At 41.5% G+C, this 23375-nt stretch overlaps 1 protein-coding gene across 1 annotated transcript in view; it reads right to left on the bottom strand.

The window, feature by feature from the left end:
* The window catches only part of LOC104605238 (mitochondrial ribosomal protein L51/S25/CI-B8 family protein), a 29396-nt gene that overhangs the window by 5450 nt on the left and 571 nt on the right, over nucleotides 1-23375 (bottom strand). The window contains exon 2 of the mRNA XM_010269918.3: nucleotides 22314-22433. Coding sequence (XP_010268220.1) covers nucleotides 22314-22393 — 80 coding nt within the window. The 5' untranslated portion in view covers nucleotides 22394-22433. The remainder of the gene's footprint in view (nucleotides 1-22313; nucleotides 22434-23375) is intronic.

Genomic DNA, 23375 nt, shown 5'->3' with positions numbered 1-23375 from the left:
TTGAAACAGAGGCCAATCATACATAGCAGCTAGAGATATCAAAACACGTATGGAACCAATTTTAGCAACAAGAGAGAAGGCCTTTGTGTAGTCAATACCACATGTTTGGGAATAGCCTTTGGCAACCACTCGAGTTTTCAGTCGCTCTACACTACCATCAGGTAAATACTTAACCGTGTATACCCACTTACAACCCACAACATGCTTACCAGGAGGGAATGTGGTGAAGTCCCACGTGTGATTATGAGCCAAAGCTGAGAGTTCTTCTATTGCATGGAGAGCCACCTTGGAGAGGCAAGGGCTTCTTGGACATCCATAGGAACCGAAATAGAAGACAAAACAGAAACAAATTGACGATGGTAAGTAGAAAGGTGAGATACAGAAACATAGTTGGAAATGGAATGAAGTGTACAATTGTGTTTACCTTTCTACAAGGCAAGAAGAAGATCAAGGTCAGAAACAGGAGGTGGAATCGGCGGGGGGTCAATTGTTGGATCTGTCGACGATGAAGAAGCTGGAGGAGTTGGTACATGTCGTCGATGCGTATACACTTGGCGGATGGGTGGTCGTTCAACAGGAAGTTCACTGGAGGCGAAGACTTAGTCACAATCGGAACAAGTGGGATGGGGTCCTCAATAGGAACTAGAAGAGGAGGTGAGGAAAAAAAAGAGACATCACCGGACCCAGAAAAAATACGGAACAGATTCAAAGAAAGTAACTTCAAAGCACACGTTGCACTGGAGACGAAGACTTAGTCACAACCGGAACAAGTGGGATGGGGTCCTCAACAGGAACTAGAAGAGGAGGAGGTGAGGAAGAAGAAAAGACATCACCAGACCCAGAAAAAATACGGAACAGATTCAAATAAAGTAACTTCAAAGCACACGTTGCACTGGAGGCGAAGACTTAGTCACAACCGGAACAAGTGGGATGGGGTCCTCAACAGGAATTAGAAGAGGAGGAGGTGAGGAAGAAGAAGAGACATCACCGGACCCAGAAAAAATACGGAACAGATTCAAAGAAAGTAACTTCAAGGCACACAAAAGAACAAGAACTAGGATTATAACACTTATACCCTTTCTGGGTCCGGGAATAGCCAAAGAAGATACACTTGGTGGATAGTGCATCTAATTTGTCCACTCTAGGTCCAAGATTATGAACAAAACATACACACCCAAAAACACTGGGAGCAAGGGAAAAAGGAGAAGGTATGAAACAAAGTGGTGAAAGGAGAATGACCTTCAAGGATGGGTGTGGGCATCCGGTTAATGAGGAAACAAGTCGTAAGCACAACATCACTCCAAAAACATTTGGGTACATTCATATGATGCAAAGGGGACCGAGCAGTTTCCAAAAGATGGTTGTTCTTTCTCTCAACCACCCCATTTTGTTGAGGTGTATAGGGACATGAGGTTTGATGGATAATGCCATATTGTTCCAAATACTCTTGAAACGGTGTATAAAAGTATTTGCGGTCATTATCAGAACGAAGAATCTTAATGTGTACACCAAATTGGCTACGAATTTAAGTATAAAATTTTTGGAAGATGGAAAACAATTCACTCATTTTTTCCATTATGTAAAGCCACGCCATCCTTGAATAATCATCAACAAAAATAACAAAGTATTTGCAACCATTGTATGACACTATTTTATTTAGACCCCAAATATTTGAATGAACTAAAGAAAAAGGACTCGACATACGATTATCAACCCTAGGACTAAAGAAACACAATGAAAACAAAAAAATGACTCAACAATGGGGTAAGTGATTTTGGTGCTTTAAGTGATGGATGACCAAGCCTACAGTGCCACTGAAGAGGAGAAAGAGATGTCTGAAGAGTTGTTGATGAAACACCACCACCATCAAGATAATACAGTCTACCAGCTTCATGTCCTCCAACAATCTTCATCCCTGTCTTAGGATCCTGAAAAACACAAGAAGAGGGGTAAAAGGTAATGGAGCAATTAAGAGACTTGATTAGCTCACTAACAAATATAAGATTAAAAGGGAATTTGGGAACATACAAAACTGAGGACAGGAATAAATGGTCTATGTCAACATCACCAACACCACAAATGGAGGATGTGGAACCATAAGCAAGGGTAACAAAATGTAATGTGGAGCACTGTAAAAGGGAGGAAAACACACCTGGAGTCCTAGTCATATGATTAGAAGCTCTAGAGTCGATAATCCAAGAGGTGGGTTTGGATGAGAGACAAGTCATACCTAAATGTGCGAGAGTAGTTGTTTTCTGTTGAGAGGTGGCCTGGATAAACCGCTCATACTCATCACGTAGGACACTCATCATCTCCTTAGCAAAGACATCCGTAGATGTAGAGGGCATCATATCAACTTGTTAGATATCCTGTATTGAACTACCATCACTGGCCACTACATGATTTGCCCAAGTTGAAGGTGGGCCATGCAAATCATAACAAAAGTTAATGGTGTTCCCTTCCATACCACAATGTGTACACCTCAAACCATTACTACGTCCTCTGCCACAAGCTCCCCTGAATCTTGACCTCCAATACATCCACCACCACGACTATACATGGGTCCACCACCACCACTACAACCATACATGGATCCACTGCTACCACTACGACCGGGCTGAATCCCCTAAGCTCCACCTCTAACACCACGGCCTCCCCCTCTCATCACTACAAAGACAGACCCGTCAGAGATATTAGAATTCTCTGTGGGCCCAACAGAAATCCTTCGAAGACGAGCAAACACCTCTTCTAGAGACAGAAGAGCTGACCCTCCTAGTATTTGTGCTCTCACTGGTTCATATTCAGATTTCAGCCCTACTAAAAATCTGGTCGCATCTAGTTGTTCTCTTTGTTGTTGCTGAATCTTACCATCAAAAGTGAGGGGATGGTACACATTCAACTCATACGAAGGTTCCTCATGCTAGCATAGTACTCCTCAAGACTCTGATTACCCTGTTGCAAATTAAAGTACTCCTGATAAAGCTGATACACTCTAGTAGTATTGTCTTGTCCCGAGTATAATTTCTTGGCATGGTCCTAAATCTCCTTGGTTGTATCTAGGAACATAAAATTCACACTAATCTTGGGTTCCATACTATTCAATAACCAGGTCATAATCTGTGCATCTTCTTGTTTCCAATCACTATACTCCTGAGAGTCAGCAGAAGGTTTTTCTTCTCTTACATGATTCACTTTCTTCTTAGCTCTAAGAAAGACCTCTACAGATTTCTCCCAAGGCACATAATTCTCCCCATTCAACTTGACAGAAGTCATCTGAACATTCAGGTAGTTGGTGGGAACCATAACACTAGATTTGTGTTCACTATTGTCTCCCCTATCTGAATTCCTCTTTTTTCTCGTAGATCAAACTTCTAAATCACTTTTCATCACACTTCACACTAGTGAAACCACCTACAGTCACAATACCCCTCGCTGATTTCTTCACTTTCAGCACCACACAATTACCTGAATACACACCATAGCACTACCAATTCACCAGCCACTCGATTCACACTGAAACACGCATATGTCCCACCTATTTGATGACCAAAAACCAACCTAACACTCAACTGTCCACTGCACCACCTGAAACAGTCCCCTTCGTACCATCAATTAGAGGGCTTCCTACAAACCACCACTAACACCCAATAAACCACTGACAGGAGGCATGAAAACCTCCAAAGGGAAGGGGCGATCACTCCTTTTCAGCCATTTTCCCTATCTCCAACGGATGATGAAGAAAACTGTAAAACCCTAGGCTGAATGGCAAAAGAACAGAATTCTGGGCAGATCTGATTTTGTCAGTGGCTCTGATACCATGATAAAGTTCAGACCTGCACTAAATTCTATTAGAATTAGAGGAAGATTAGAGGAGATAGAAGAGAGTGGAAGAGAAGAAAAGTAGAGAAGAAGAGAAGAAAGGAGAAGGAGAAAACTGGTTCGAACAAGAGAGAAAAGTCACTCTCTCTAATCGGCCAGGTTATATTTATATGTTTCTATTAAATAAAGCAAAAGACTATCAAGTCCCTACTTAAGTATGGGTCACATCACTTAACATAAACATTACACATCAGCTTAAACATAAATAGAAGGACTAAACTACCCCTATACAGTCAACACTAACAAAGCTGATGGAGTGACTTAATCTGGTTCAATGAGTTTGTTGTCTTGACAGAGCCTCCTATATATACTAGAATAAAATATGGAGCAACACAGAATGGGGAGAAAAGGTAATGGACAAAAATATGTAGTCAACAGAAAAGAAAACTGAAAATGAAGATATCATAGTCTCACAATTTTTTGCAACCAACTATAAGCAGATTAAGAGAGGAAAGCATCAGGGTGGGAGAAGTTCTCTAACATCCTCCAACAGTTTTTTGAAGATCTTATGTTTCCTGGAACTGTAACACACCAAGATAATAGTACTGAAAACTCTTAGCTTGATACAGCCAAGGTTCAGAATATCAACACAATAAACCCGATACAGGGCATGTCATCCATATCCAAGACAGGTTGGGATCCTCTGTCTATGCAGCCTATCCAGCTCAATGTCCTACCACTATGGGAGTGACATCTGTTATATCACACGGAGCTACCTACTTTTATTGTATGGGCACAAGATGGAGGCTTAACCGTCTCCATTTTCTTTTATTTTCCCTTTAAAAAAATAAAACCAAACATAAAAATTAAAGATTTCACTTCCCTTCTACTCCCTTTCCCACTGTTAGAATTCAGGTCTGCCTTTGAGTTCTGCCTGTCTGAGATCAGTTATGTAGAAGAAGAAAAGGTGAAAGAGAGAGAGAGAGAGAGAAAGAGAGAAGAGAGAATTCTGGTTCGAACTGAAAGAGTCAACCTGTCTTCTCCCAGTCGGCCAGGAAGTATTTATATTATTATTAAAACATAACTGAAAAGACCTATGTGCCCTTACTTAAGTTAAGAGCACTTGTTCCAACACAACATTACAGATCAGCAACATTAATCTAGGTATAAAGACAGAAATACCCCTACGCTAACACTCCCCCTCAAGCCGGTGAGTATATATCATATACTCCCAGCTTGTTACATATGTAGTCCACTCTTCCCCGACTCAAGCCTTTTGTAAATAAGTCAGCCCACTGATTTCCTGTATTAACATGTGTAGTGTCTAGCTCTCCATTCAGCACCTTCTCCCTCACAAAGTGACAGTCAACCTCAATGTGCTTGGTTCTTTCATGAAACACTGGATTAGAGGAGATATGAACTATAGCCTGATTATCACAATAGAGCTTCATTGGAGTGTTAATGTTGTACCCTACTTCCTGTAGAAGGTTCCTTAGCCACACTAATTCACAAGCGGTGTGCGCCATAGCCCTATATTCTGCTTCTGCACTGCTTCTTGCCACAACCGTCTACTTCTTACTTTTCCATGTCACCAGGTTACCTCCCAGAAACGTGCAATAGCCTGTAGTAGACCGCCTATCAGACATAGAACCGGCCCAATCAGCATCAAAATACCCTTCTATTTCAAATTTTCCCCCACTCTTGTATATCAGACCGCGACCCGGAGCCCCTTTTAGATACTTCACAATTCTCAGAACTGCATTCCAATGAGGAATCAGAGGTTTTTGCATGAACTGGCTTACCACACTAACTGCAAATGAGATGTCTGGTTTGGTAATGGTTAGGTAGTTCAGTTTGCCCACAAGTCGTCGGTATCTGCCAGGGTCTTCAAACACTTCACCCATATCACTGCTTAGCTTGGTATTTGTGTCCATGGGTGTTTCAGCTGGTTTGGCACCCAACGAGCCTGTTTCTTCCAGCAAATCAAGCACATACTTCCTCTGGCACAGGTTAATACCATACTTGGATCTCGCTACCTCTATCCCCAAGAAGTATTTCAGTTTACCCAGATCCTTTGTCTGAAAGTGATCCTGCAGATAAGTCTTCAGCCTATCAATACCAATGTTATCATTCCCAATAATAACAATATCATCTACATACACCACAAACAGTATTTTTCCTCCCGGAGAGTCATGACTAAATATAGAATGGTCAACCTTGCACTGTTTCATACCAAACTTCTTTACCACCTCACTGAACCTACCAAACCATGCTCGAGGAGACTGTTTAAGCCCATATATAGCCTTCCTTAGTCTACACACCTTACCATCCTCCCCCTGAGCAACAAACCATGGAGGTTGCTCCATGTAGACCTCCTCGAGTAAGTCACCATGCAAAAAGGCATTCTTGATATCAAGCTGATATAGTGGCCACTCATACATGGCTGCAAGAGAGATCACAACACGAACTGACCCTATCTTAGCAACCGGTGAGAAGGTCTCTGTGTAGTCAATACCATAGGTTTGGGAGTACCCTTTTGCAACTAATCGCGCTTTCAGGCGTTCAACACTACCATCAGGCAGATACTTAACCATATAAACCCATTTACAACCAACAGCTTGCTTCCCAGGAGGAAGAGCAGTGAGGTCCCAAGTATGATTATGATGAAGGGCTAAGAGTTCTTCTTCCATGGCACGGCACCACCCTGGAGAGGCAAGGGCTTCCTGGACATCTTTAGGAACAATAACTGATGATAACAAGGTAACAAACTGGCGATGGGAAGCGGAAAGGTGAGTAAGAGAAACATAATTAGAAATGGGATGAAGGGTGCAAGTACGTTTACCTTTCCGCAAAGCAATGGGTAGATCAAGCTCAGATGCTAAGTACGGGTCTGGTGCCGGATCCGTCGACGGAGATGTAGCCGGAGGAGTAGTAGCTGGTGCGCGTGGGCGATGTGTATACACATGACGGATAGGTGGGCGTTCAACAGGTGGTGGCACCGGAGGCAAGGATTTGGTCACGACTAGAACAAAGAAAGGAGGATCGACGGCGTGAAGTGGAAGAGGAGGAGGTGATGAGAAGGAAGAAGCATCACCGGACCCCAAAAAGAGTGGAGTAGACTCAAAGAAACTGACATCAGCACACACAAAGGACCGTCGAGAACCAGGATGGTAACACCTATACCCTTTCTGTGTCCGAGAATAGCCAAGGAAGATGCACTTGAGAGAACGAGCATCGAACTTGTCATTACCGGGACCCAGATTATGGACGAAGCAGACACACCCAAAAAGTCTCGGCATAAGAGGGAATGGAGACAAAGTGGAAAACAAGACCTGAAACGGAGAATGACCATCAAGGATGAACGTGGGCATCCGATTAATCAGAAAGCAAGAGGTAAGCACTACATCACTCCAAAAAGGTTTGGGAACATGCATGTGATGCATTAGGGATCTTGCTGTTTCAAGAAGATGGCGATTCTTTCTCTCAGCCACCCCATTTTGCAACTAATCGCGCTTTCAGGCGTTCAACACTACCATCAGGCAGATACTTAACCATATAAACCCATTTACAACCAACAGCTTGCTTCCCAGGAGGAAGAGCAGTGAGGTCCCAAGAATGATTATGATGAAGGGCTAAGAGTTCTTCTTCCATGGCACGGCACCACCCTGGAGAGGCAAGGGCTTCCTGGACATCTTTAGGAACAATAACTGATGATAACAAGGTAACAAACTGGCGATGGGAAGCGGAAGGTGAGTAAGAGAAACATAATTAGAAATGGGATGAAGGGTGCAAGTACGTTTACCTTTCCGCAAAGCAATGGGTAGATCAAGCTCAGATGCTAAGTACGGGTCTGGTGCCGGATCCGTCGACGGAGATGTAGCCGGAGGAGTAGTAGCTGGTGCGCGTGGGCGATGTGTATACACATGACGGATAGGTGGGCGTTCAACAGGTGGTGGCACCGGAGGCAAGGTCACGACTAGAACAAAGAAAGGAGGATCGACGACGTGAAGTGGAAGAGGAGGAGGTGATGAGAAGGAAGAAGCATCACCGGACCCCAAAAAGAGCGGAGTAGACTCAAAGAAACTGACATCAGCACACACAAAGGACCGTCGAGAACCAGGATGGTAACACCTATACCCTTTCTGTGTCCAAGAATAGCCAAGGAAGATGCACTTGAGAGAACGAGCATCGAACTTGTCATTACCGGGACCCAGATTATGGACGAAGCAGACACACCCAAAAAGTCTCGGCGTAAGAGGGAATGGAGACAAAGTGGGAAACAAGACCTGAAACGGAGAATGACCATCAAGGATGAACGTGGGCATCCGATTAATCAGAAAGCAAGAGGTAAGCACTACATCACTCCAAAAAGGTTTGGGAACATGCATGTGATGCATTAGGGATCTTGCTGTTTCAAGAAGATGGCGATTCTTTCTCTCAGCCACCCCATTTTGTTGTGGGGTATAGGTACACGAGGTCTGATGTATAATGTCGTGTTGGTCCAGATATTCCTGAAATGATGAGGATAAATATTCGTGGCCATTATCAGAACGAAAAACTTTGATGTGGGTACCAAATTGGTTACGAATCTCAGCATAAAATTTCTGAAAAATGGTAAACAATTCACTTCTTTCTTTCATTAAATAGAGCCACGTCATCCTTGAAAAATCATCCACAAAAATGACAAAATATATGTATCCATTATATGACCACTTTATACGGACCCCAAACATCTGAATGAACTAAAGAAAAAGGACTCGACACACGGTTATCAACCCTAGAACTAAAGGGAACATGATGGTGTTTCCCAAACTGACACGACTCACAATCCAAAACAGAAAGCTGACTCAAGGACGGAACCAAGGACTTCAAGACTTTTAGCGACGGATGACCAAATCGGCAGTGCCACTGGAGAGAAGAAAGAGATGACTGGAGAGCTGTTGTAGTTCTACCACCACCACCGTCAAGATAATACAGTCCACCTGCTTCATGCCCTCCACCAATCTTCATCCCCGTCTTGAGATCCTGAAAAACACACATAGAAGGATAAAAGGTAATGGAGCAGTTAAGTGATTTGATCAACTTACTAACAGACATAAGGTTAAAAGGCAATTTAGGAACATACAGAACTGATGAGAGGGATACAGGATCTAGGTCAACATTACCAACACCACAAATTGAGGATGTGGAACCATTAGCAAGGGTGACAGATTGTGATGTTGAGCAATGAGATAAGGAGGAAAACACACCTAGAGTTCCAGTCATGTGATCGGAGGCTCCAGAGTCAATGATCCAGGAATTGGGTGTAGATGCCAGACAAGACATACCTGAGTGAGCAAAAGTCGTCGTGTTCTGCTGTGATTGGATAAACCTCTCATATTCATCACGGGGAACACTCACCATCTCCTTCATGGGACCATCTGTAGATGTAGGAGGCATCTGATCAGATGAATGATTCTCCTGTCTAAAGCTGGAACTTGAGTCACCGGTCGCGACATGATTGGCCCAGGTTGAGGGAGGACCATGTAGATCATAACAATAGTTGATGGTATGTCCATCCATACCACAATGAGTGCACTTCCTCGGGCTTGAGCTACGTCCTCTACCACGAGCTCCCCCTAAATCTCTGCCCCTAGTACGACCACCACCACGATTATGAGTAGACCCACCATTGCCACTTCGGCCATACGCAAAACCACTACCACCACCACGGCCAGACTGAGCTCCCCTAGCTCCACCTCTAACACCACGGCCTCTCGATGCAACAAAGGCAGATCTATCTGAGATATTAGAGTTCTCAGTAGATCCGATAGAAATCCTCTGGAGTCGAGCAAATACCTCTTCTAAGGACGGAAGAGCTGATCCTCCTAATATCTGAGCCCGTACTGGTTCATTTTCAGACTTTAGTCCCACCAAAAATCTAGTCACATCAAGCTACTCTCTCTGTTGTTGCTGAATCTTGACATCAGAAGTGAGAGGATGATAGACATTCAACTCATTACGTATGTTCCTCATGTTGGCATAGTACTCCTCAAGACTCTGATTGCCCTGTTGCAGGTTAAAGTACTCTTGATAAAGCTGATAAACTCTGGTTGTATTGTCCTACCCCGAATACAATTTCTTTGCATGGTCCCACACATCTTTGGTAGTATCAAGAAACATGAAGTTCACACTAATCCTGGGTTCCATACTGTTCCACAACCATGTGATGATCTGAGCATCCTCTTGCTCCCAGTCTTCATACTCGTGAGAGTCGGAGGAGGGTTTCTCCTTTCTAATGTGTTTTACCTTCTTCTTTGCCTTCAGAAAGACTTCAACGGATTTAGCCCAAGGCACATAATTCTCTCCATTTAATTTAATGGAGGTCATCTGAACATTCAGGTAGTCTGTAGGCACCATCACACTAGGTTTATAATCATTATTATCTCCCATTATGTTATCATCGATTTTGCACACTTGCTGAATTCTATTATCACTGAGATCTGCACACTACACACCACTAGGTCACACCTGTCACACTGATTGCAGCACTTATTGTTGTTGGAATGTGTCCTCTTTACACCACAAACCCTAGATCACACCTGTCACACTGATTTCAGCACTTGTTGTTGCTGAAAAGTGTACTCACACCACAAACCCTACTCCTACAACTACCTGAAATCTCACCACTATATGATCATATCTCTTCCTTTAAAATGCACAAAGAAACCAGCACAAACCCTAGCACATTACTGTCCAAAACCCTAGCATATGGTCTGAAACACACTTCCTATTTAATCCATAACAGATATCATGCACTGAAATCTCTTACCTTGTCACTGAAGTAACACCCATACGAGCAGGAAAGCAGTCCACACACGACAGCCACTGCACACACAACAGCCACACACGACAGCCACTGCATACACAGTTCGGCCCTCTATTCTTCCTCTACTAGGAGAGGGCGATCTCAGAAATCACAGCAACCGACCACATACAACCTGACTGAAGGCATAGAAACCTCCAAGGGAAGAGGGCGATCACTCCTTTTCAGCCCTTTCCCTTATCTCCAATCGAACACAGAAAAAAAAAAAGAAGAAAAACCCTAGATAGGGTGCACAGAGAATAGAAACCTAGGCAAGCAAAAATCTAGGCAGATTCAAGTTGCTCTGATACCATGTTAGAATTCAAGTCTGCCTTGGAGTTCTGCCTGTCTGAGATCAGTTATGTAGAAGAAAAGGTGAAAGAGAGAGAGAGAAAGAGAGAAGAGAGAGTTCTGGTTCGAACTGAAAGAGTCAACCTGTCTTCTCCCAGTCGGCCAGGAAGTATTTATAATATTATTAAAACATAACTGAAAAGACCTATGTGCCCTTACTTAAGTTAAGAGCACTTGTTCCAACACAACATTACAGATCAGCAACATTAATCTAGGTATAAAGACAGAAATACCCCAACGCTAACACCCACCTTATATTTTTCTCTCCTCCGCAAATACCCTCTTCCCTTTCCTTTCCAATTCCCCTTCTATTTTTCTTTCTACCAGCACCATTCACAGCAACTTGGTTTCCTTCTTACTCTCTTTCTACCAAATACTTTCTCCTTCTCACAACCTGGTTTCCATTGCAGTCAATGATTTTTCTTAACGATTTTGGCCTTTCAACTGAGAAACATATAGAGATAAAAGGAGAAATTTGAACCCATCAATGTTCCTGCATCAAAGTATGAAGCTTTTTTCCCAACCAGATTGATATAAACATAAATGAAATGAGAACCATTAGAGGTTCTTAGCCCAATCACCCGAGAATCTTCTTTGAAGATGAATGAGAAAAAATTCAGAAAATAGAAATAATAAGAAAAAGAAGATATGAGAATGAAGGGCAAGTCAACTATCACTATTAATCCACAGTTTCCATCCTCTAATTTTATCACAATAAATTTGCATACCAGGCAAGATCAAAGATTTTGGCCACCAACTTAAGCAGATCTAGGAAGCTCATATCTATTTTTGTTCCTTTTCCGTTAGAAAACAGTGATAGGTGTGTTTGTTCCTTTTCCATTTACCTTGAGCTTAAATTGACATAAGAATGGTGGGTTTTCTGGTGTTTAAAGTTCATGACATGGGAACCTAATAGGATTCCAGAAATTAAAGTAAAAGTGAGTTACAAATTACAAGTTAGGAGCAGCTACAAGGAAACAAGAGTCACCCAATATTCTTCAATTACACCTCCATAGGTTAACTCACACCCATTCCAGCTTCTCTTCCCATCCATCTGCTGTGAATTAATACCATACTGTATTCACCTGGGTAAGGATACTGTCTATAATGCATTCTTCTCACTATTAAGGGTTTTTGATGGATCTTGAGAGGGAGAAGGTATTTGGTAGAGAGAGAAAGAGAGAGAGAGGAAGAAATCAGGTTGCTGCCGTGAAGGTGCTGGTAGAAAGAAAAATAGAAGGGAAAAAGGGAAGAAGGTATTTGGAAGGAAGAGAAAAGTGAGGTAGAAGGGAAAGTTGAATCTTTATTTTTTACGTTTGATTTTCTTTTTTTTTTCAAAAGTGAAACAAAAGGGAACCAAGAAGGTTAACCCTCCATCTCTTTGCGTGCATGGCAAAAATGAAGAGCTTGTGTGATATAACAGATGCCACTCCTTGTGTAGGACATTGAGACAGACAGGCTGGGAAGACAGAAGAACCCAACCCTCCAAGGCAGGGGGCATGTGGCATGGGTGGATTGGACATGGTGTCAAACATTCCACATGTGCCCTTATGTTATAGTACGTATCACATTGTATTGATCAATACAAACCAATACAACATGACACTGAGCTTTTTTTTTGATAAATAACATCAATTCCATTAGAATAATGAATAGATACAAGAAGATCCCCCTAGAGGCGCGAGGAGCAGCCTCTCCAAACAGCAAATACACAAACTACAACAGAGAAAACAACATGACACTGAGTTTGAGTTGGTGGAATCTTTTTTTTTTCAGTATTCGGCATGGTTTATAGTTTTTGGTCCTTGTTCCAACCATATGGGGTTTTTTAATGCTAGTAGAGATCAAATTACAATTACTACTTTTTTATGGGAAACGGTAACTTTCATTAATTCTTTAAAAGACTTGGTACAAAAGCTACCTTCAAAAGCAAGGTGACCCCTCAGCAAAAATTACAAACACGCCCAAAACAGTTCTCCCTACTAACTCCTTGCTTTGCTAGACTATCGGCCATTGCATTGGCTGATCTCCTAGTCCATTTAAAACAGACTTCAAGCTCCCTTGTTAGTTGCATAATTTCCTTTACAGATTGTCTAAGGGACCAGGTACCCAACTTGTTTGTTTGCATTCAGCCTATTACCAATTTCGAATCTCCCTCCACTTCCAATTGCTGGAAACCCAGCTGTTTAGCTGGTTTGAGCCCCTGTAGGAGTGCCAAAACTTCTGCTCTAAGAGAGTCCCCCAAGTCTATTGGGCCAGAAAACAGGGCTAAGACTTTTCCTCCCCCATCTCTAAAGACACCCCTAATTCCAGAGGGACCTGGATTACCTACAGAGCTGCCTTCAAAGTTCAGCTTTACACCTACAGTTAAAGGGGGGACCAGTCCTCTTGAATAGCTAAAGAGGGGCAGGAAGAACTTGCTATTATGCTCCAGCCTCTAATCAAAGCATCTATGGAGAAGTCCTTGAACAGGTCCAGCGATTTCAGCTAATGTATAGCCTTGATGGTAATCCCTTCTATGACTTCATGTGCCCTTGAAAGATTCTGTAATTTCTCTCTTCCTACACTGCCCAAATAACTGCTGCCCTCGTTGTTCTCCACATTACCCTTCCTCTTTTCTTTGGTTGGTGGAAAAAGCTAGGTTCAAAAAGATCTGCCATGCTTGAAGGAGGAACCCACCTGCACCCAAAGAGAAAGGAGAACCAATCCCGAATAAGATTAACAAAAGGACAGGAGATTAGTAGATGATTTACCATCTCACCACTCTTCAAGCAAAGGTTACAAACACGCGGGGTTAAGCACCAATTTGGTCTTTTTCTTTGAAGCATACCCAAAGTGTTGATTTTTTGGAGAACCACTTCTCAATAAAAATCCCTCACCTTTGGAGGTACAGGAGCACACCACACTTCTTTTGCAGGAAAAGAGTAAACCAAATTGGAAAAGTGCACTAAAGCATTGAAGAAAGAAGAACAAGAAAGCCAACCGGAGGACTCTTCTGTCCAAATTCTACTATCATGGCAGGATTAGTCCAAAAACACTGAATCTAGAAGAGAGAAAAGATCATCTACCAACCCTATTTCTAACTCCCTCAACCCTCTCCTGAAACCTAGAACCCACGACTCTCCAAAGACATGAAAGGCAGAGATGGCTTTAAATTTGTTCAAAGAGAGGGGGCAGAGGGTCGGGAACCTATCCTTAAGAGGTTGGTCCCCAATCTAGATGTCTTTCCAAAAAAGAATCTTATTACCCAAACAAGCATCATACCTAATGAAAGGAGAAAAGTCAGGGAGGATACCAACAATGTCTATCCACAGACAAGAAAGAAAAGCCCTTGGGTTGAGACCAACATCCCATCCATTAGCTGCCAATCCACGTATGCTTTCTATCACTCTACGCCATAAGCTTTCTTGCTCCTTGGGAAACCTCCATAACCAATTATTTAACAATGATGTGTTTCTTAGACGGACATTTCCAATCCCTAATCCCCCTTTTCTCCCAAAAGTCATTATGTTGAATCTCCCCCTATACAACAAGATCTCTCCGATAGTCCTCTAACACTCCCAGGTTCTTCTGAAAACTCATTCCTTTCTCTATATGAAACAAGCCTATATACATTGACTAAAACCCACTTAACATTATCTTCTAGGTTCTTTGGTTTCAATAAATTGAAAAAGTTACCCATCAGTTCCTCCAAACAAGTTACCCTATCCACATCCCACGACAATTATCCCTCCTAATGCTCCCCTTTCCAGCATATAGATCAACCTTCCATTCCTTGCACTTCATATACTTGCTGCCCATCTATGGTCAAACTCTGACCACTTTAAGTTCAGGGGAATAAACTCTTCATCTTATTTTAATTTATGATTTTTCATGTAGAAAGAGTTGGGATATGAATTTTCTTTATTATCCCTCCTAATACTCCTCTCCGACACAAATCATCTACCTTCTATTATCACCAAATTGTTCCATAATAGCAACAAACCACCCTTTAATGTCCCTCCTCATTTCAACTTCATACTTCTTTCCAGCCAAGCTCACTAAACTCTTCCATCCCTGTTTTTTTATGGAATGGACCACCCAATCCATGAAACCCTTCAGCCATCCTAGGGCTGCAAATGAATCAAATTGAATTCAGTAATGGGTCTATCCAATTTGATTCAATAAAATTTTAGAGGGATTCAAATTCGATATGAACCCATCAGATTTTACAAATTGTCATTCAAATTCAATTCATTCTATCTTAACAGATATCCGATTCAAACTGATAAGTATCCTTGCTGAGAAAATTTTAACATCTAAAGCAAAAAAATTATGTAGATGGAACCTATACTGATTGATTTGTTTGAGATAAAAAGAACAAAGGATGGTATCTCATTGTTGGATCCATTTCTTGTCTGATATGGTTGCTATCATTGTATCATTATCCATTCGATCACCATTTACACCACTTAATAGAGCAGTCAATGGTTACAGAGAGAGAGAGAGAGAGAGAGAGAAGAGAAGGCTTATTGAGTTAGAGTCGACCATTGGTTGTAGCAGCAATGGCTGAGTGGCAGATGGTTGAGCCAAGCAGCAACGATAATGACTGAGCGACGGTGAAAATGGAAAACTGTTGGTGAATGAAAATGGAAGAAGAACATCCATTGAGATAGAACAAGAATGAAAATGGAAGAAGAATATCCAATTTGGCTAGGGTTTTGGCCTTTGCTTTTGGGTTAGATTGTTAGAGGAGATGAGGAATAGTGGTGGGTGTAGGCTGCTTGCTTGTAGCGGTAATGAAAATGGAAGAGGAACAGCCTAATGGGTGAAGGGTATAAATGCCATACAAAATTACTTTAAAATATATATATAAATTAAAAGAATATATATATATATATTAACGAACTGGATTGGATCATAGCGGATCGGATCGGGGTATATTCGAATCCAATCCGTTGTTAATGGATTGACTTTTCTGATTTGATTCAATTTGTTAGGATCAATGGGGGTATTCGAATTCGGCTCTTCGGATTCAAATTAGATCAGACCCGATTTATTTGCAGCCCTAAGCCATCCAACCACAACTATGAAATGGTTGTTCTATTCTCTTCTCTGATTTTCGCTGACCACTTCCTACTATTTCTGCATTCTTCAAATGGAAACTTTTTGGCTTCTATCTCCAACTCTCCCTTTCTTTCAACTTCTCTATCATCGTGCCTGGAACCAAGCTATGTCTCTGCTCAGATATAAGGGTGTCAATGGACCGGATTTGGATTGGACCCCATCAAGTCCAAAATCAATTTGGACGGATTGGATGGACCAACCAGACATATTGGATTGGACCAATCTGATCCAAAATGTTTATTAGATTGGATTGGACCTGGTCCGTCCGTAATAAATTTATATTGGAGTTCGATTAAGCCAATATCTGGTCCATTGATATAAGATAAGAATATGCATGTCAATGGACTGGGTATGGGTTGAAACCAATCTAAATCAAAATGAATTTGAACAGATTGGATAGTCCAAATATTGAATTGGACCGGCCCAAATTGGTTCAAAATATTCATTGGATTGGACTGGACCTGGTCCGTTTATAATGGACTCACATTGGACTGGATCAGGTTGGACCAAATCCAGTCCAATTGACACCCCTACTCAGATAGAATCACCTTCTCCATGAATCATGACATAAAGAAGAAAATAAACAAAAATAATAATACACTGCTTTTGACAGTAAGAAGTATCTTTTATCAAAAAAAAAAGACAGTAAGAAGTACCTCCAAAACACAAAAAGGAAACAAACCCTATTAAGAAGTACCCCCAAAACTCTTTCCTTTCCAATTCTGAAAAAGGTCATTTCTCTGCATCACCAACATCTGGATTAGATCCTACAAATTTACCCACCAGATACACATTCAGCAACTTTAGCCTATCAAACACCTTATCAGCAGCTACCTTCACAACCACTAGAGCGCCTTGGCCTCTTAATCATATCTTTGTCCAAAAGTATAATGTATGCTTTAAGACCTCATTATTTCTGTTGTTGATACTGCCCAATTTTCCAGCATTGTGTTTTTTCTCTAGAATCTATCAACATGCTCCACCCTTCTACTAATTCAGAAAATCAGATTTTATGGTCTGCTGGCAGGTATGGTCATTTCTCTGTTTGTTCCCTCTGCAATCAACTAAGGGGGAAGAATGAGAGCAAAGTGGCCTGGAGTTGGATTTGAAGATATAAAGTTGCATCAAAGGTGATTTTCTCCATGTAGACAGAAATCCTGGATTGAATCCTCACTTTGGATCATCTGCTGCTGAAAGAAATTGCAGCCCCCAATCATTGTTGCATCTTTTGTCAAGCAGAAGAATCTGTTCAGTACCTGATTATCCACTGTGAGGTCACATATAATGTGTGGAACAACTTTCTTTGGCTGTTTAGTGTGCAGTGGGCTATTCCAGAAGACCTCTCCACCTTATGGTCTGCTTGGTCTTTCAAGAGCCTTAACAAGAGATGTTTTCTTCTATGGAAGATGGTTCCTTTTACTTCCGCATGGGGGATATCCGGATATGGCAGGAAAGAAACAGCAGAATCTCCAAAAGTGCTCTCATGACAAAGGAGAGGTTGATCAGGCACCTGGAGAGACAAGTTATTTCTTGGCTAAAGGCACACAAAGTTTCTTAACTCCAGTTCTTCCCTTTTTTTTTATTGGAAATGGTGACTTTCATTAAGGATATCAAATTACATCTTGCACTATCAACCACTCAAACAAAGAGTGTTGACCCCAACATGACATCAAGAATTACAGTACAGCCCAAAAGAAGTTTTCCCTGAAGGTCCCCTGTTTTTCCAAGCTATCTGCCACAGAATTTGCTGATCTCCATACCCATTTGAAAGCTACTCCAACTTCCCTTGCCGAGAAGATTATTTCCCTTATTTGTTGTCTAAACTTCCATATACCCTAACTCTTTGTTTGCAGCCATCCTATTATCAATTTAGAGTCCCCTTCCACCTCCAGGTTCTGAAATTCCCATTGTTTTGCAAATCTCAGGCCTTGTAGTAGAGCCAAAATTTCAGCTCTCATAGAGTCTCCCACTCCTATGGGACCAAAGTATAGTGCCACCATTCTGCCCTCCCCATCCCTAAAGACTCCCCCTACTCCCGAGGATCCTGGGTTACACATGGAGCTTCCATCAAAATTTAATTTGACATTTTGTTGTGCTGCAGATGTCCAAGAAGGCTGAGGGGCAGGCTGTTTGGTTGAAGAGTTTGCCACTGCTGGCCATCCCCTATGTATATCATCCACTGAAAAGTTTTTAAATAAGTCACTTACTTTCAGCCAATATATGACTTTAATGGCTACACAGTTAATAATTTGTTCTGTTGATATTTGTGCCCCTTGGAATATTCTGTTATTCCTTTCTTCCCATAAAGACCAAAGAATGGCTATTCTTATTGCCCTCCACATCACTCTCCCCCTTTTCTTTGATAGGAGGAAGAAGCTTGGGTTGAAAAGACTTGTCACATCTGGAGGAGAGGTCCACTTGCAGTCAAATAAGGAAGAGAACCAATTCCACACACAAGAAGCAAAGGGACAAAAAAGTAACAGATGTGTAACTTGAAGGGATGAGAGATCCATCCTATGGATGCCCAAAGATTGCGGAATAAGGGGCGAATTTCAAAATTTTTTCTCTCCCTTCAACTGGGAATCGTATTCCCTATTTAGAAAATCATATTTTCAAGGATCAATCTTGAACCATAAACTGAACCAGATCTGAACCAAAAGGGAGTGGGAAGGATTATACCTGATACGGAGAAGTAATATCTCCCAACGAAGGTGTTCACGCCCAAGGAAGGATCCAAAGACTGCTCCCACTGAAGATGGCACAGTGCAAGTGGAGCAGAATCAGCAGTGTTCTTCTCCAAGAACTCTGTCCTTCGCAAGAATCAGCAAGATGGTACGTGAGCACAGGTTCCTTTCAATCCTTTCTCAAAGGACTGATGTCAAGATCCAATCTTGACTTCTCCCACAAGTGGAGATCGAACTGGCAAACAGGGCGGCAAGAACAGGGAGGCGGCAAGAGAGTATTTGCAGGGAGCAGAATTCTCTCTTGTTGATTTCAGCGCTAAAGAAAACCTGATGATCTGTATGTTGTGTGTCTAAAGGCTGCCGCCCCCTTCTTCTTTTATAATCTTAAAGGGATCAGCTCCTAATCTGATTAGGAGTTGCTAATCCAAATCATATTTGGGTTAGAAGTCCCTTTAAGTGATAAGGGATAATGCTCATCTTATCTGGAGATCAGATCAGCTATCTCCTAATCTGATTAGGAGGTTTCCAGATCTAAATCTTATTTAGATCTTAGACTCTCTAAGTGGATAGGGTCTAAGCCCAATCCTATTAGCTGGTCCTCTTCAGATTTCGCCCCTTTATTAACTAAATAAACAGCCCAATTCGAAATGGGCTTTAGGCCCATTAAGCTTATGTGCTCACTTAACCCTCTTAACTGCTGCCCAGTTGGGCTTCCTTGTATGGCGTGGGACCCAAGCATTGATCTACACATCAGCCACATGGGTTCGGCCCAGCCTTTGTTACAAGGCCTGGCCGAATACACTGTTAAAGACAGTGCACCCCCTGAAACCCATCAAATGGGCTCTACGGGCCCAACACTTACCCTAAGAGGTCCCTAGGCCAAGCCACCTTGTAACACCCAGGGACTGTGGGCAGATGCAAGATTAGCCCATCAGGTATTATCCTCAATGGTCTTACACTTAACCTCTCAGCCCATAATGATCATACACTGCCCGACAAGAGAGGACCTCTCCCTCGGCTGCAAGGAACAGTGTTGCACTCTCCACTCATATGGATCCCGGGAATTAAAACCTTCTTGCAAACAATTTAGAAACCATATATATATACTTTTATATCTTATATAAAATATATTTTGCAAAACAAATCTCAACGGTTGAAATCGACTGCCAGCAGTCTTGGTTTCCATCAGTGAGAGTGCATCCCCGATCATTACCTTTGTCCGACAAAGGGGCTGATCCTGTCACTATGATCACCCACTCAGATGAATTCTCGGACTGTCCCAACATACCCAGGTTTTGACCCCCACTAAGGATCTCACTGATTGGTACATCAAAGATAGCCCAATCCGACACCTAGTGCAGTATCATAATCGAGTCTAAGAGTCGGGTGTAACTTTCCAGTTTTGCCCATCAATCTTCAAGGTCCAGGGCAATACTGGAAATCTGGTCCAGTTCAAAGATTCAATTAATCCTACACTGTATGTGCCTAGGGTCTCACCCTGGCAGCTGAGACAAGCCACCCCAACCGACTTGGTGGCACTACAATGTCAGCCTTGTCAGGATAGGTCTCCCCAGACCGACCCACTGGCTGTGAACATTCTAAACTAACACGAGTCTCATTAAGTGTCCAGTTTAAGGGTATTACACAGAAACATACCAAGGGAACATGAATCAAATATGTATCTTTATTCATTTACAATAAACTCATAAAGTACATCATTCTGATTGAAGCTAAGGGCATACAAAACTGTCTAACATAACTGTCTCACCATTTCCCAAACAAAGGCAACAAACATGAGGGGAGAGGTAATGATTTGGCCTTCTTTTTTGTAAATTATCCAGAGTATTAATTTTTTGGAGCACCATCTCCCAACAAAAGGCTCTTATTTTTGGGGGGTCCAAGACTACACAAGACTTCCTTTGTAGGAAAGGAGCCTCCTGGGTGCGAGGAATGAAGGAGGGCGGAGAAAAAAGAGGCACGGGTATAGCAGCCAAAGGGGGACTCTAACCAGATTCTGCTGTCCTGGCAAGAGAGGTCCAGGAATGCAGTATTAAGAAGGGAAATTAGTTCATCTACTAAGCCCATTTGATGTTCCCTTAACCCTCTCCTTAATCCTAGATCCCAAGAGTTTTCATTAACAAGCAATGAAGAAATCACTTTCCCTTTATTGAGGGACAAAGCAAAAAATAGGTGAAAATCTGTCTTTGAGAGAAAATGTCCCAAGCCAGATATCCTCCCAAAAATGAACTTTGTTACCCATACAAGCATCATACCTGACCATCTGAAGGAAAGACAGTAGCAAATTGTGAATTCCTTTCCAAGGAGAAGCCCTTGTTGCTCTAGGATCAAGGCCAATCCATTGTCTGCCATGCTATGGATGCTTACAATGACCTTATGCCATAAGTTCTCTTGTTCCAAGGGAAACCTCCACAGCCATTTACCCAGTAGTGCCAAGTTCCTAAGTTTAATGTTTCCTACCCCTAGGCCTCCACTATCCCTACTCCTTAAACCCACCTCCCATTTTACCAAATGATCTTTTTTTGTATCCCATGGCTCCCACAAGAAGTCTCTCATCAGTTTCTTCAGTTTATTGGCCACTTTTAAGGGGATCCTAAAGGTTAATAGGTAATAGACTAGCAAAATCAGTTCTTCCCATTATAGTAATCATTGGAATCAGATCATGACAGATAATGATTTTGTGGCTATATCTAGCAAGATGTATATATTCATACTCTTGAGCTTTGATGCCCTTCTTTGTATAGTTATATTTGGAGGGGCCCTCTCCCTCCTTTTAACACAAAAGTCATCTCACTTCACAAAAAAAAAAAAGAAAAAGAAAAAGAAAAAAAGAAGAACAGTAACAAAAATGCAAGAATACAAACAACAAAAGCATTCAAATGTACACCAATGCTTCATGATATTATTTTGTCTTTTGATATCAATGCCCAGTCCATTATGTATGAGAAAATGCCTCTCAAATCCTCCTGATATTATGAAATAATATATATTAAATCTTCTCCGAAAGAAACAATCATGTTTTTTATGAGTAAAAAGAAACAATTATGTTCAAAACTAAAATGATACAATGGATTTAAAGAAACTGTCTAACATGCAAAAACAACTGAAAACACATCTGTGGATGTAAAGAACACACATTTCCTAATTAAGATCTCTTTAAAGGTATGCATGTGCTGAAATATTATAAGAAAAGAACAAGATAATCCTATTTAACATCTATCAAACTGTAAGGAAAATAATAACAAAAGAAATATGCATTACAAGGGAAAAAGGAGTCTAAGAATAAAAAGAAAACAAAGAAAGGAAATGATGAGAAATAAAGATACATTATACTAGTGGTTTCTTCTGTTGTAGATGTTCATGCACAGGTATAACATACACAAGCTCAACTCTTTGGGTCCGACTGCTTAGTTTCACTGGTAAAATGTTCCTTTCGTTTTATTGCAGAGGAGCATGCATACTACCATAGGTTATTTCATTAGGAAACTTACCTGATACCCCGACTGCTTCCACCCCAATCACAATAGCTCACAATCAACTTTTGGAGTTGCCAAACACCTCTCAGAGCCATCCCACTTACAAATTAATTTCCAAGTTCTAGAGAAACCTTCCTGTATGAAGAATGCAAAATAATTTGTTTTAGCAATCAACCCACATGGCAGTATAAGAAAAAAAAATTCCAAGGTAGATGAATCTTAAGAGCATGTATTTGATTGGCAGAAGCTTGGCTCAGGCCTGGAGACACAAGACGTGTATTCCAGTCCAGGGCCCTATAACTATGTACTTGTCCCCCATTAAGAAGGTGCCAACCACCAAGATTGAACCTGCAATTTGATCACAGCTTGGCATTTCCACTGTTTATATTTGGAAGGTTAGAAAAAGCTCCATGACATCTCTTGAAATGCACAACAAGATAATGCACAAATCATATGGCTAGAAGTTATCTGATCAAGCATTTTTGGTGTAGATATCATTGGATGGGTCCTAATACCCTCAATATACAATAGGTTGTAAGTCATAAAGTTACAGACCCAAACTGTCCAGTTTTCCCAGACCCAAGCCCATCTCTATTCCCTAACTGAATTAGACATTTAATGTCCCTCCTAACTCTGCCTGGACAAAGGAGAGGACTGTGTCAGGATGGCAACCAGCATTAAAACTTTTGCCAAGCTTTTATGGTCATAGATTTAGTGTCCTTCCTAAACATATCATAGAGATGGTCCTCTGCAATTGATCAACTTGTCAAAATCAAAGAGTTAAAAGGTGCCTATTAGCTTGTAAAAAGATGAGAATGAATTAAAATTACATTACAATAACGGTTCCCCAATGTTGAGGCAATCCTATACGTGTGCCAACCACAGTCAATTGCAATTGGGGCAGACAAGTCCCTTCCATGATTGAGAACTTTTATGTGGCTCTTAAGATTCTCATAGGTGATCAGTCTTATGTAATCATTTCTGATGAAATAAAAACTGGAATTAACTCAAATGGAAAATATTTCTTTGCACCAAGTGCATCCAGTAACCACCTATGACAAGTGGCTCATCAGCTCA

Source organism: Nelumbo nucifera, chromosome 1, assembly GCF_055504915.1.
Source record: "Nelumbo nucifera cultivar China Antique chromosome 1, China Antique-T2T, whole genome shotgun sequence".
Lineage (NCBI taxonomy): Eukaryota > Viridiplantae > Streptophyta > Magnoliopsida > Proteales > Nelumbonaceae > Nelumbo > Nelumbo nucifera.
The sequence above is the reverse complement of the archived record's forward strand: the minus strand, read 5'-3'. Positions and strand labels throughout refer to the sequence as shown.